The sequence below is a fragment of the Anopheles ziemanni genome, chromosome 3 (assembly GCF_943734765.1).
Source record: "Anopheles ziemanni chromosome 3, idAnoZiCoDA_A2_x.2, whole genome shotgun sequence".
In the NCBI taxonomy this organism is placed as follows: domain Eukaryota; kingdom Metazoa; phylum Arthropoda; class Insecta; order Diptera; family Culicidae; genus Anopheles; species Anopheles ziemanni.
The window spans coordinates 58215361-58230784 of NC_080706.1; the positions used below are offsets into that span (position 1 = coordinate 58215361).

General features: G+C 39.1%; 1 protein-coding gene across 1 annotated transcript; it reads right to left on the reverse strand.

Moving 5' to 3' along the window:
* Positions 1-9431: 9431 nt before the first annotated feature.
* Positions 9432-13100, reverse strand: LOC131288038 (zinc finger protein 236-like). Its single transcript, XM_058317135.1, has 3 exons — positions 11361-13100; positions 10031-10165; positions 9432-9941 (listed from the first exon to the last, which is right to left on the reverse strand). Exons 1-3 carry the CDS (start codon positions 13098-13100, stop codon positions 9432-9434), a joined length of 2385 nt encoding a protein of 794 aa, XP_058173118.1.
* Between the last annotated feature and the right edge of the window lie 2324 nt (positions 13101-15424).

Consider the following 15424-nt stretch of genomic DNA (forward strand, 5'->3'; position numbering starts at 1 on the left):
TCGAAGCTACAAAATAATAGTGCCAAATGGACATTCTCGCGATGGTACATGAAAATAAATTAATACAGAGTGTTGTGGAGCTAGAAAATGATGCAGTTGGTCTAGTAGTACTACGCGGCGTTGTATGTCAGTCTGTGAAACAGTTGAATTTTTCGATTATTATTTACAGTCAGCCACAAAATTGCATACATCTAATGGAGAATTGGCTTTTCTATCATAACTCAAGTAGACATTGACAAAATGCAGTCTTTTAAATTTACTATTATAGCTTATTTGTTGTAGAAATGGAAAATACTACCTATTCATGTTTTATTATAAAAAAATAATATGTAAAAACAGGCAGCATAACTTCGGGAACTTTAGCATGTGTCAAACGATGTTTGTTTAGTAGTTTGTCCATCTAGAAGTTTGAACCGTATAAATTAAGCACTTTGGCATGTTTTTTTGACCCAAATGGGACCTACATGGCTATTGCAACTTGTTCCAAGGATAAGTTTGACATACACAATTGTTATGGGGACTTGAACTAGTGGTCAAATGATCACGAACTACAACACTAACAGAGGTGAACAAGTGAAAAATAAAGGGACACTTACAAACCTTACCAACAGAGGACGAAATTGTTTTCATAAAAGTCGACGAACGAGGAATAGCTCGAAGACTAATTATTAATCCTTACAAAGAATTACAAAACAGGTCTAAAAATCAAATGTCACTCTTAGGAGGTACGTCAGTGCTAACATCAACTGGGGAATTGCTCACAGGAACACTTTGTGAGATAGAATTAGTTCAAAATTCAAATCTTAAAAATGTGAACATGATGGTAGATGATGTGGTAGCAACCTGCTCGATGCCAGAGATTCCCCATTTGTCCCACAGTCAAACACACTGAAATCAGTGTTGTGCTATAAAGTTCAATGGCTGCTGGAAGAACTTTAACTATGTAGTTTAGTGAAACTATCGTGGACGATGGTACGTTATTTGAACAATCTGCAACATGACTAATGAATGATGTTAAGAAAACCATCGTACTTTGTGACTACTGTCTCCATCAGGACAACGATACAACTTGGTACGTTGTTGGGGTCATTCTTACAATCATTTGTAATTTTACTGTATCCTATGATATAAAAAATAAAATACTAAGAACCATAATGGAATAACGAAAGGATGGTGCTATTTATAATCAAAGTTGAAGAGTAACAGAACAAAAATGTTTTATAGTTAATCAATTGGAAACAAGCTTGCAACAACAAGATTTTGGAATGTATCAAGCTTAGGACTAAAAAATGCGTTGAAAAACAATAGTAGTTTCTTCTAACTGATATAGATCAATGCGATTTTAACACATGCTGTTAGATGTTGCCATACATTTGAAAGAGCTGCATACCATACTAAATAAAACAACTTATTCCTTTTAAAACGAGGTACGTTTTCAAACGAATACTTTAAACTAAAATTGTATAATTTGTCTCCTCTATTTATTGAATAAGAGTTGTTAGACAAAATTGATTAAATTAACTTCGAAGAATCCACTAGAAAACATATTGATTATAGCTAAAAAGTAAAAGCTAACATTGATTTTGTTGAAAAGCATATAAACAAGACGATGACGGTATTAGAGGCCCCGTTCAAGTTACCGCTTAAGGCCCCCATTAGAGTAAATCCACCGCTGGTTGACTGTATTTTTTTTTATTTCTTTCCATGTTGAAAAGTGATAAATTTTCATTTGAAAACCATTATTTATTGTAATTTTTGAAAATATCTTTAATATAATATTTATAAGTCAATATAATTGTATTTTTGTGTTTCTTTTCTGTATTTGAATTTTCAATTCATTTGTTACTTCTTAATTTGAACCATCACCATCATTTAACAGTATTATTACTTCCCTTTTTTAATGTGTGAATGCAGTGTATGTGCCAATGTCTGTAAAGTAACAACTTTCTGTTCTCTGAGTGTGTATATGTTTCAATTTCGACTTGATTTGAAAGGTGGGTTTATGTTGTTCTACAATATCTGCCCACATTGTGCTTCGTTCTACTGATGAAATATCAGCCCCGCGATGTTTTTCGTTATTTTATTTTCATATCTAATCTGTTATTTATCCTTCTTAGTTCAGGTTACCCTTTGCATGTTGCTTTTAGTTGTTGCATTGTGTTTCTTTAAGATTTTATGGGTAGTTTTTGTTTCTCCGAATAACTCTGTACCCTACCGTAAGTATTTTTCGTTTCCGCTCGTCAACCCGGATGACTATGCTTTACGTTAGTTTAGTGACTGTCGCAAATTTATCAAACTGAAGAAAAGCCACAGCAACCATAATGATTTTAAATTGAAATGAAGATTTGCAAACCGTTACAGGTACTGTCGGAGTAGTATACAAATAACAAAACAATATTTCTTCCCCAAAATTTATTATGCTTTCGAAACACGGAAAGTGGAATTGAACTTTCCATTGTAACTGAAAATGGTTGGCAAACAATACTTGAAAACGTTTTACATTAAAAGCAGTTAGGATAGAAGTACGGTATGAACACAATAGGAAAAGTATAGAGGTAAATGAAATCATCTTCATTCACGCAATATTGCTCAACACTAGCATAATCGCTGCGATTGTTCGTTGTATCTCGTTGCTTATAAACGTAGCAATTGCAAAATAGAAAACGGATTTCACGAAATTTAGCTTACTCATATTGATAACCTTGACTACGCTTAAATATCAAACTAAATGAGAGAAGAAAAGCAATCTCATTTGCTAGCTACTTACAATATATGCACTTAAATCATTGTTTCCAAAAGCTATATAAACAGTAACGCACCTGGAACATAAGAACCCCCCTTAAATCACATTGAGACGGAATGTTTTGATTACGATGCCGATGTCCGATACGATGCTGTGTATTTCGGATGAGCAACACTGCTTTTCAAGTTCATGTATGTTGCGTCCATTTTGTGCCAGGTTGTTTTGGTTTAGTTTGGTAATCAGGGAAGATTATCTTCTTATGTGTTTGTAGCTCTCATATCTGGGCTTCTTTAGGTATATGGCTTAGAGTATCGTGTTATTACATTGTTTTTTTTTTTTTAATGTTTATTCTATTTCCCAAAACCATTTCGTTCGCGGCGCCTGCAAGCAGTGTTTTGATTTCCGTATTTTAAGGATCTTCTAATAGCATAAATTGCTGTGCGTGTGTTTGGTCTGCTTTTGTTTTATACCACGTGCTTATTTTGTTTTTCCGAAAGGAGATCGATCGAACACTAGTCATGTTACATGAGGTTTGAATCAATAATAGAGTTTTAAAGGTATTTTTGGTTTTAAGGTTTCATTGTTTGGATACTTTTCCCGTTTATTGTTTAATATTCTTAATCCCGCTGTTGTCGATGGTTTTGAACTCAACAAATGTATCATCCTTTTGTTGTCCTCATTTATGCTGTTGGAATCTTTATCTGGGATCGGAGCTCGAATCCCTGAGAATGGTGGTGTCCCCTTTTATTCCTTCTAGCACGACTACATGACTATCCATGTTCGCTAAAGGGGAATTGTGTGGACTATCCTTACCAGGTAGGCATGACCGAAGACGGTCGTTGCGCTAGAGAAGAAGAAAACGATCGGGTCGAAACATTCGTTGTAAGGTTGTTATGTTTGTGTTTCATTAGTTCTATTTTGCTATCTATTCTTCGTTCAATGTTATCTTCAATTGTTGTCCTTTTCTATCGGATGCTGGGGTTTTTTCATCACTGTGACAACAGCCATTTGTTGCTTTGAGTTTTCGTTCGTTCACTGTTGCTGTGTATGTTGTGTGGTCTACTAATGTTGTATTTACGCATATATAAGGCCAGATTTAATGTACTTTGTTTCCTTGCTGTCCAGTGCTTCATTTGCCACATTCTTTGAACCTTAACGTCCTTCACCCTTTTTTCTTGGTATATTTTATATCACACAAGCATTCACTCCTTCACTCATTGCACTATTATCAAATTAGGCTACAATAATTATAATATCTTCCTGCTGAACTCGTTTTCTCTTTGACACCATCTAATTCCATCTATCTGCTACAGTCAATATAATTTTTCACTCTGTTTTTAGTAGCCTAATGCAATTCTATTCATGTTTTACATCAGCCAACCATTCGCATTCATTTCGTTTTCTCAATTCGAAAATATATCTTTGTCTATCTACGGTTGTTTTGTTATATTTAAGTCTCCTACGGTTATAGTTTACTTTGCATTATCATGCATGCCTGCTATCTATTACTGTTTCATTGACTATATTGGATAGTTGTGTTTTTTCTATTTTTCATTTTTTGAGTCACGAAACTTCGATTTTTGAGTATTCCAAACGAAATCTTGCTTGCAGGTATGTTAAATTATTGGGTGTTTCTTTTCTTTTATTGTTTAAAATTAACAGATATATTTGACATGTACCGGGAACTTCATAATGGTGCAAACTGTCGTGTATATTGTAAAATATTAGCTTTTGAATAGGTGTTGAATCCCTTTTGCTATTTTCTCACTGTTGTATGTTTTTTTAGTTGCTATTGTAATGTCCTAGCAGTTGTGTGACTGAACCCAATATTCTTATCTGTTTCCGTTCAAAGGCACCGTTCTTTCTTGATTTTTTCCATAGTGTTCAATAACCGGTTGCACGTTGGTATCCTTTTATGCATTTGTATTGGCTATTGCGACGTGTGCATAGAGAATGCATTTTATCACTATTGTAAGGGTGTGACTACGAAAAGTTCAGTTTGGTTGAATTTATAAAACCTATTTCACGAAGTTGTATAGTTTCATATTTTTCATGTACAAATGTACCGTTTTGAGCGGGCCAACAACGAATTGCTCTCTATATGAATTGGCTTCATTTGTTATAATGTTGTAACAATTTGCGTAGACGTTTACAAGCATGCTATGAGAGAAGGAGAGATGCTACAGTTCAAGATCTTTACATTCACTGCCGTATCACTTACCCAACGTTTGGAAACTTTCGCCTGTTGATTGTATAATAAAATCAAAAATATTGGGTTGACTTTACACACATCAGATACTGGAGTGGCTTTGTTTAATTTGGTCTAAACGTTAGCTCAATGGGGCACTATTTTCGTACTTTAGTTTTTTTCACAGATTATTTAGTGATTTTGAAACATTATTTACAATTCAAAAGCAGTTGTTTGTTGTATTTTAATGTGTTATACATATTGTTAAATTTTAAAAATGGATAATTTATCGTGCAAAATGATGGGTATTGTGACACATGAATTGAGGTAGGCATTTTCATGCCATGCGACAACTGTCCAAGGTATTGCGGATACTGAAGTGAAAGTGTGCTAGAATCGTTTTGTTTCTTTGACAATTATACTGCAAGCTGCATTTGCATTATTCTATTTTGTAACGTTGTTAATTATCATGCAGTATCATCCAATCTGGTTTTGAAAGATAATAAGTGTAAATTTTGAATTTGAATTGAAACGGTATTTACCACAAATACGAAGTTATAAAGAGAAGATTTTGAATACTTAGATTCAATAAGTGTTATCTAGGTTTGTATTTTCATTTGAATATCATTCGCTCTCCTCAATGGTACTTGGTTTTGCATTTTTTCGCTCATTCATTTGTCATTTGCAATTTTATGTTAAATTTTAATCTTTCACAATCGATACAAATATTCCGTTTCTTATCTTTTTTGATAATGCTAAGCTTCATTGTAAGTTGTGTGCCTTGGAGTGCATTGTTGAATTGTTTTAGTAGGTATAATTTACTTGTCTAGTTGCTTGTTGAAAATTTCGATAAGAAGAAAAAAATTGAAGAAAATTGCCCAATTGCTGGTTCCCATTTTTTCTTTGCCTCATTTTTGCAGTGTTTTTTCGTGATTTTGTATTTCCTGATTTTGAAACGGGGGCATTGTTATATTTTGGTATTTACAATCAATGTCAATCTTCTTCCCAGTAATGCTGTTAATGTGTTATTTAAATTTAATTTGATTTGAATTTGATCGAACTTGTTGTGTTTGTAACATTTTTATTTTGTCCCTGTACATCATCTTAATCTTTACATTCCATTTAGGAATATTCTACACATTACTCAAATATTGTATCTTAAATGTTTTTGCCAACACTAAAAACATCTACAAAATGGTGTGGAAATTGTAAATGTATCAGTTGTATTTATTTTTCAACCATTTCCAATTCGTTTGAATGTTTTTTAAGGTACTGACAGCATAGCAAAGGTAACATATTTTTTTTCATTCACTCTCGTTTGATTATTTTGCTTATTTCTTTCATCAAAGGATCGTTTTGTGTGCCCTGAATAGTGTAAGAGATTCTTCATTTTTCTGAGTCAGTTGTACTATCTAAAGTTGCCCTTCAATGTGATGTAAATGTTACATTCTAAATTGCTGCTTTTGCCGATTGGAAAACTTATCATTCATATTTGAAACCCAGTATTAATCCGTGGGTTCGCTTTTGTTTCTGTAACTTCATCACCTACATTAAAAGGGAAATTAATTTGCTCTTGAGGATTAATTTGTACTTCCATTCATTTAAAAATTCCTGTTCATTCTCTAAGCCATACCAATCGGTAAGGCTGGAATATGCAAGCGTTACACTTACTATGGAAGTATGTGAAAAAATGTAGCTGGTCTGGTTATATCATATGTTGTAGTGAGTTTGGTTGGTCCTGAAAAAAATATTGTTTTCCCTGTTTGAAGGAATGACATGAACAACGGCTATGGTTAGAAAATGTGTATAATCATTATTATATGTTTTCAGTATTGAAACATTGAAACAGGTATGGTATACCTTTGACATTTTTCAACGACTTTTACGATAGCGGTGTCCTTCAAAAAGCTGTTAAACGAATTCGGTGTTTTGGAGATGGTACTGATATAATTGGGAGTGGTTTGGTTCTATTCAAACTGAATCACGCGTAAGTTGATTTCCTAAGCTTTTATACAGATAGTGTTTGCGACTTTTAGAGACAAAACACGTAAGTGTAAAGTATGGATACTCTTATTCATTTAAGTACCTTCGGCAGTTTCCAATTTTTTAAATTCCCTGCTAGTATTGCAGCCTGTTGTTTCTGTTGCTGGCTATTTTTTTCCTTTTGTTTCATAGCGAGTTATGTGTGTCGATAGTAATTTAGAAAGTGAAAAGCAGTAATGTATATCTTCTTGTACATGTGTTTCAATTTGCTCGAGTAAATATGTATTTTAGTTAGTTAATGCGAGACCGGAAATGTTTATTACATCCTACCGAAACCCCTTTTGAATCATCATTTTCAATCGTGCCCATAGCTTTCATTTTTTTCTTATATGTTAGTATTTTTTAATTGGTTTATACTGTTTTCTGTTCTGCGCCATCCCTTCGGTACCAAACCAATGTTTTATAACAACAACAAGAGTGTATATAAATATAGTAATCAGTTTTTTCATCCCACGTTAACCTTGCTGCCGTGTTATTATGGTTTTCTTTTCTAATACATTATAAAGTTTTTTACCCTACAGTAAAAGTGTGTATAGCATTACTATACTCTGCTGCACCTTATTCTTATGCAAACCTAGCCGCTTATGTCTAATGGGAGGGTTCTAGAGCAATCAAAAAAGGGGACACTTATTATTTCACTTACTTACTTTTCCTACTGCAAACATACCATAAAGCAACCACAAAACAAACGATTACCGGGGTTCGTTACCAAAAACAAAACAAAAACCAAAACAGAATCAAAACCAAATCGGAAACACTGGAAAAGGATAAAGAGTTTGCTAACAGAAAGTTAAATTTTTAATTGAGTGAAACGTAAAATACAAAGCCACACACAAACACACGCACACATGCACACTCTTGCCTATACGAATTGCATATATTTGCAACAAAACACACGCTTCGCTCAAGAAACCACTCGTGTTTACTACCATTTTACCATTGCTGAGAATCTAATATGTCAGAGTCAAAGGGCGGAAGATAGTTTTAATGACTCTGCGCTCGATGTTCGCTCTGCGGTGGTAATGTTTGGTGTGCGTTATAAAACAAAATTAACAAAATCAAACAACAAATACTCTATTAAACAAAATATACATACTGATATCTGTATACCAGCGCCAGGTGGAAACAAACCAAAAGAAACTCGGTCATGAACATCGAATCTAATCTCCTGTAAGCCTAACTTAAAGGATTTTTTGTTCGCTCATAATGAGTTCATCTATGTGTGGTTGTTATGGTACACGAATGGTGGCACAGCAAAGCCTAATCGGGTGGAGTTTTCGCTCAATTGTTCGAACTCATGACTGTTTCATGTGCGTCCCTGTAAAGTATCGAGTCACATTGACCAATACAATGTCGAGCATTCTCTTGCCACGCTTTCCTAGAGGCTAATGAGCGAATATTGACTTTTTTATTTTTAATTCACCCTCTACGATCGGCATCGTTGACCCACCAACCATAGCAGTTGGTTCACTGGTGTTGCAAAACTTCCTCAACTCCGAGTATACTTGTAACGGTCTATTCGGATGTGGTAAAGATGGTGAATGCATGGAAGCTGCAAAACCAACTGCAATGTTGTACACACCACAATTAAAATCAACTTTCCTCTGCCCTATCGCCTAGCTATGGTTTTGTCGCGACAGGGCCATCTCCACTACTATCAACTCTCGTTCTTTACTTGCACAAACTTTTTGCTTTGGCTCTTATTCTGCTTTATTCTAGACTATTTGCATAGCGAAGAAGTCCTGTGTACGGCTATTTCGATTAAGAGCTATGAATCATTAGAGGCTTCGACAGTGTCGGTATTTGATATATCCTACTTGGTCTGCCGTTTTTAAATGTTGTCTACATTCAGTTTCAAAACAATACTCCGCTAGTCTACGCTTTTTTCTCCATCGAATTACGGCTTGCACTCCAACGTACATAATATTTTGCTTGGTTTTTTGTTTGTTTTAAAGTCTACTGGACGGACTGTAAATCTGCCGGAGCGCAGCCAGAAAGGACGCGAAGACCGATTAGTACACCGCCGGCAGCGACCGAGCAAGCACCCGTGGGACATAGGCCTGTGTGCCTCACTGGTTCGTCTTGTCTACCTGTCTATTGCTTTGAGTGCTTTGAAACCTGAAAGTGAACCAGTGCGCGAAAATCACGATGTTCCATTGTGCCGGCTGTGGGAAGTTGCTGACCGGGTCTAAACGGCATCCCCATCTAGGAAGCTCCCCATCTGTTGAAGAGTATGTCTTGTTTAGGCTGTTTGTTGCATACATTGTAATATCAGCGAAACATGCCAGAAAACACCAGGTACAGGCTAAATGTAGGGCCATCTTCATCATGGTCTCCTAAACGAGGTAGCACGCAGCAGTACGCAGATTTTTAGTTTTGGGTAGGTGAATGATGGGTTTAGCGATCAGAAAAAGAGAAACATCACCAGTGAAGTGTTTCCCTTTCCCTCGCCTAACATCATTGATGGCTTTTACTGAGCAGATGTGAGTTGAACTCGTACACGTTGTTCATCTGCTCGCCGCAGATATTGCATTTCCACGGATTGCTCTCACTGTGGCATCCTTTGTGCAGGAAGTAGAGGGTCTGATCCGGGAACTCGATGCCACAGAACAGACACTGTAGGTGGCGCTTTGACTTCGATGTGAGCGAGAGCAGCAGCTCCGTTTCCTGGCCGGTAGAGGTTATTGTACCGTTTGAGGTAGTTGCCGCGGCAATGGCGGCTGCACTGCTGCTGCTGCTGCTGGAGCTACTGCTCGAGCTGCTGCTCGAACTAGTGGAACTGTTGCTACACCCGTTGCCGCTTTCCTGAGCTGCTCCTACAAGCGCATTAGAGCTGTTTGGAATCGGACTGCTGGCTGGAACCGGCGAACTGCTTGCTAGCATTCCGTTGCGCGTCGCACGTGTTGTAGCACGTGCCGAAATTCGACGTTTTAGATCTTCTCGGAGTAACGACTTCAGAGGTGATACCTACAAAGTCACAAATAAAAGCAATGTAGCCCCAACAGTAACAACAGTTGCCTCCAAATAATTGCGATTGGAACCGTGATTAACTTTACCTTTATCAAGGAAGTCAAACTGGACGATGGGGTAACATTCTCAGTGGAATTGCTGATGCTGTTAGACGTCGTTGCCTCCGCGCTACTGTTGCTTCGTGGTTTGGTGTCGTTGTACTCATCGTTTGTCATTGGCTCCTGTTTCGAAGGCGAAACGATCATTTAGTAAGCGATAGGTATAGTTAAGAAGATGATAGGCTATATGATTTGTTTTGTTGTGGTCTAAATTAATCTATTTTTTTAGGTTTCGTATTTCATCTGCCTATGATAATGCATTATTGTGATCCTACTATGGTTGGAAAAACGTACAATTGTATCCTGTATTTGTGAGGACTGCTAGCTTAGTCTATATTTAAGCACTATTACACTGTTTACAGCATTTTGAATGACTAGTCTCAATTTTTGTCTAGAGTACACAACAAACACCTCTATAATATTACAAACAGCTCTACAATATTGTAAATAAAATAAAAACATGCAAATTTTACAGAACTAAAGTACGCTTTTCGACAAAACAATATTAGTTGCAATTATGAAGTACTCCGCGTAATATTGGTCGTACACTATACTTTCTCCTATAACGTTGGTTACACACTCATGCGCTCACAAAACAGTTTTTCAATTTTTATTTTTTTTTTATTGGTAAATCAAATTTCGTAACTGTTTTAAAATAATGCACGTTTACATACGGAAACAACTTTAAGTTTAGAACAGAATATTTCTCGAAATACAGTCTGTCCGTAAGTAAATTCAGCCAAGGGAAGCGCGCTACTGTGGCGCCTCTAGTGGCACTAGCCGGAAGCTAAATGTTTTAGTAGTTTTAGTAACTAGTAACTAGTTAATTCACGTTTTTTGTTTTTTTTTGGTTCCTGCATTAGCGCCCATAGTGGAATGGAACACCGGTTTCGCAAGCTCCGTTCACTTCTTCTTACCAAGAACATCGCTAACTGTTCCACCGCTTCGTCTTAGACGAAGTTGTGTGATTGCTCAGTATTTTTCGATGGGGTGAAACTCTGGGGAATTTGGTTTTAGTACAAAATGGATCTTATTGTCCCTATACCACTGCAAGACAACCTTAGAATAATGGCAGGTCGAAAAATCGTCAAAAAAAGTACATGAATTTAGAAGAACAGGGAACACGTAAATAGTAAAAACCTATTTTGATAACAAACGTTGTGCATAACTGTACAAAAGAAAATTACTTGTCATTTGTTTTTTGTTGTTTTGTTTAGATTCCGGATTGGGAAAGTTTTCGTTCCGTGATCAGATAAGGTCTTAAAAGTACGATAATTTCGTATGGATCGATCTAATACATCGCTGCAGCAACACTTACCTGTTTAATGGGTATTAAGCTTATCGATGGTGTAATAGGGTTATCAAAAATAATATGCCTTGAGCTTTGTACTAGTGTCGGAAGCATCGTTGCATTGGTGGACGACGACGACGAAGAGTGGGAGCTGGAGGGTGCATTGGAGTCGGCCGAGTGCGGGGAACCGACCGGCGAGGCGGACGACGCCACCACGCCCTGCGTCGTGCTGCCGTTCGAGGTCCGCACGATGGCCTTGATGTCCAGCCCGGACGAGATCGTGGCGGAGGAGCAGGAGGTGGTGGGGGTGCTGCGGTCGTTGTTCCCGTTGCTACTGCCGCCGGGGCTCGGACCGTTCGCCAGCATCATCGGCGTGCCGTTGTGTGACCGGCCGCCCTGCTGCATCTCCTGGGGTCCCCCAAGGCGCTCCCCGCTACCACCACCTCCACCCGGCCCGTCCCGGCTGCAGTTCAACGGCATACTGTTGTCATCGTCTTCGGCGTTGTCGGCCATCGAGATCTCGACGTGCGGCGTCAGGAAGTGCATCGGTGGCGTGCCGTTGTCGATCGAGCGCTGCATCGAGTCGACGCCCGTCGCGGAGCTGCCGTCGCCGAAGGACGCGCTGACGGCGTTCATGGCGGCCAGGGCCGCCGGCAGCAGGTTCGCCGGGTTGTGCTGGTCCAGGGCGAGCAGCAGCGACGACGGCGTACCCGGGCCCGGGTTGTCCAAGTCGATGCCGTGCCGGTTGAAGAAGTGCACCCGCAGCGACTTCATCGTCCCCGCCCGGTAGCTGCACAGCGGGCACGTCTTCACGAGATCGTGCTGGCCGACGTGCTCGTTCTGGAAGTGCGCCCGCATCGCGATCTGCCGCTGGAAGCCTCGGTTGCAGATCGGGCAGTGGTAGGGTAGCGTTTTCGTGTGCGTCGTGAAGTGCTCGGCCAGGTGGTCCTTCCGGAAGAAGCGCTTCTGGCACACGCGACACTCGTACGGCTTCACGCCCGTGTGGCGCATCTTGTGCCGCCGCATGTTCGCCCCGTTCGAGAACTTCATATTGCAAACGTCGCACTCGAACAGCTTCCGGTTGCCGTTGCCGTTGCCGTTGTTGTTGTTGTTTACGTGCAGCGGGTTGTTGTTGTTGATTGCACTGGTGTTGTTGTTGTTGTTGTGATGGTGGTGGTGGTTGTGGTGGTTGAGGTTGTGTTTGAGGTTTTCCAGCAGCTGCGCCGCAGCGACGCTCGATGAGCTGGTCGTCGTCGCGCCCGTTGTCGATTCCGAGTTGTCCGACAGATTGTCGTCTCCGCCGCTCATGTTGCCTCCGTCGGGCCCGCCCTCGCCACCGCCCCCAGCCGCCGATCCCCTTCCTCGCCCCCCGCCAGTTCCGGAGCCACCGTGGGTGGCGCTGCGCAGCGACGACATCGTGCTCGAGAGGCAGCTGGCGAGAGCACTGCTGTCCATGCTGGAGTCCACCGAGGACGCAACCCTATCGTTCATGTCACCACAGTCGGGCTCTTCCTTGGCAGTGGCTGAGCCGGAGGCCGCCGCAGCTGCCGCTGCCGCCGCCGCCGCTGCAGCCTTCATAATGATACTGGCCGGGGGTTCCATCATCGAGGCCAGCGCGGCCACCGCCGCTTCCGCTTCCGAGGCCGATGCCGAGGTCGCTGTAGCCGCCGCCGCCGATGCCGCCGAGCGTTTCGCTAGTCCGTGCGCTGTGCGTCTTCTTATTCCATGGGAGGAGGATCCGGCCGAGTCCGGCACACCGGTAGACATCGGTACGGTTGGGTTAGGACACGGCGCCCGGGTTTGTCCACGGACACGCCGACGCCGTTTGCTCGCGCTGCGTTTCGTTTTGTGGCGTTTCCCGTGCTACCAGCGCCAGAACATCGACAAGCGCACCTAGTGTAGCAGTCGCGCACGCACTGGATCCACTCTCCACGAGGGAATTGGAAGTGGGGTCCTAGGTTCGCTGCTTACGCACCCCTTCTCAGGCGGCGGTTCTGAAAGAGAGCATACAAAGTAAATTATTGTTACTAGAGATTAACGGCAATGATCACACAATTGCGAGTAGATTAAAAACCATATGTAATGCATCGATCGCCAAAATTCTTCAACATTTCACTCGCCTAGATGGTTTAAGTTTGAGACAGTAAATTTCTTCACGCAACAAAACCAAATCCTCAAGATCTGTACATTAAACCTAAGTGCTCCTCCTTTTATACAGAGTAGAGTCCAGAGTTTTGTTGGTGGAAAAAGATCTATGTCGAAGGAATCACACGGGTTCTTGGGGGTTCGTCATCTTCCTGCGTCATGTATCAACAAGTTTTAAACTGTCGATGTTAGGCTGCTAGAAGACGGATGTAATCTTTCAATGCAACAAAAAGAAATTTGACAGTTCTAAAAAATTTTAACGGATTGCAAAATTTCGATGCTTAACCACCCCCGTTGGATCATTGCAATGTTTCAGCAATTCAATGTTGAAAGACTGAGTACCCACACAAAGTTGTTTGTGGAATGCTCGAAAACACTTCACCTACAGTTTTTATCATAAAATTAAACGACAAAATGTACATTAGAGCTCATAAATACACTGGTTTTTAAGTATCTATAATATTTCGTTCAGATTATTAAATTTTAGTATTTCATTCTTTTTAATCTTTGTTTTTAGATCATGTAAAATCTTTTTCTTAAAGCTCTTTTTATAAATAGAAACTAATATGAAGTTCGGGTCAATAGCAGTACCCACGTCCCTAACACCCAAGGTTGAAAACCAATCAAACAGATCTCGGATGATACAAAAAAGCGATACGCACAGCCAACACATAGCTAGGAAGCGATGCGGCTGTAAGTATGCATGTGCTCATCATAATAATTGGGTCAGAGAAATCTGTTCACTCTCCGACCCATTCGCAACGAAAACGAGGATGAAACAAAATTAACATCCAACCGAACAGTATCCCGGAGCAAAACGCACCCAAAAATCGAAATAAAAAAACCGATAATGTACCAAAAGCAGCAAAAATATTAAAGGGAGCGGGAAAATAAACGAAAAGCAGTAGAGATGTTTTAGTTTTGCTTTGTTTGTTTTCCATGAGCTAGTAAAAGACAATCCTACTCTCTTATTCAATAATAACATTTAAACCATATTTAAGACATAAAATATGTCGAAAAGATTGTGATTTCTTTTGGGTTTAAATAAGCTTATTTGTTACTGGGTATAGTTTTTTCTACTATGAAACCAATGTTCAGTGAAGGCTATACTATAATACCTGCATTGATTGCCTGTCTATTTATAAAAAGTACTAATAAATAGAGAACTTTTTAGTAAAATTGTACTTTTACTGTTATATCTTCTTCTAGCACTTTATAATAACAAAAAATACACTCTATCATTTATATACAAATGAAACCAACATCAAATATGGATCATAAGCTATAATTTGTTTTAATCATTTTACTACATGATGAAAAACTGAACTATAATTAAAAATATGTTTTTGCATAGTCTAATGTGTATCTGGATTTTTTGTAATTTAAGCTGTGGTTAAATAGTTGAAAGAGTTTTTGTGGTGAGGCTATCATATTCGTTTACAATTTCTTAGGTTGAATTCGTAGCAGGTTAAATCCTTAAAACACCAATCACTATTAAAACCAAGTTCAATTTAACCCAGTATTGTAGTGAAACGCGAAGTTTAATTGATTAAAGTCAGATTTATTCTGAAGCCTTATGTTTTTTTCATACATTATGTTTCGTTTTCTTATATGGTTAATAATATTTTTTATGTTTACTACCACTTTCTCCCCCTACAGAATGTGGTCCTTTCAAAATAATTTAAAAAAAAACAAGTTGAAAGAAAACGTTACACTTGATAAGCAGCTGCAATAGTTTTCATTTTCTCAAGACATAACCAACATTTTGATCTTAGGTCTTAGGTAACATTTTGATCAATTTCTCAAACACTCATAACCATTGTTCCCAATTTCTCATTACTTTTGTTCCCATTTATTCCTGCCTAACCCACAATATCATTATACATACAAAAACATCTGGTTTTTAGCATAACATCCCCACAATACCTAGCTGTTTCGATTTGGGT

Excerpts from the sequence above, each read along its gene's own strand:
- LOC131288038 (XM_058317135.1), bottom strand. The coding sequence starts at position 13,100 with ATGTCTACCGGTGTGCCGGACTCGGCCGGATCCTCCTCCCATGGAATA. Across the intron at positions 10,166-11,360 it reads GCTTAATACCCATTAAACAG|GAGCCAATGACAAACGATGA; the intron begins GTAAGTGTTGCT and ends CCTTCGAAACAG. Across the intron at positions 9,942-10,030 it reads GTTTGACTTCCTTGATAAAG|GTATCACCTCTGAAGTCGTT; the intron begins GTAAAGTTAATC and ends GTGACTTTGTAG.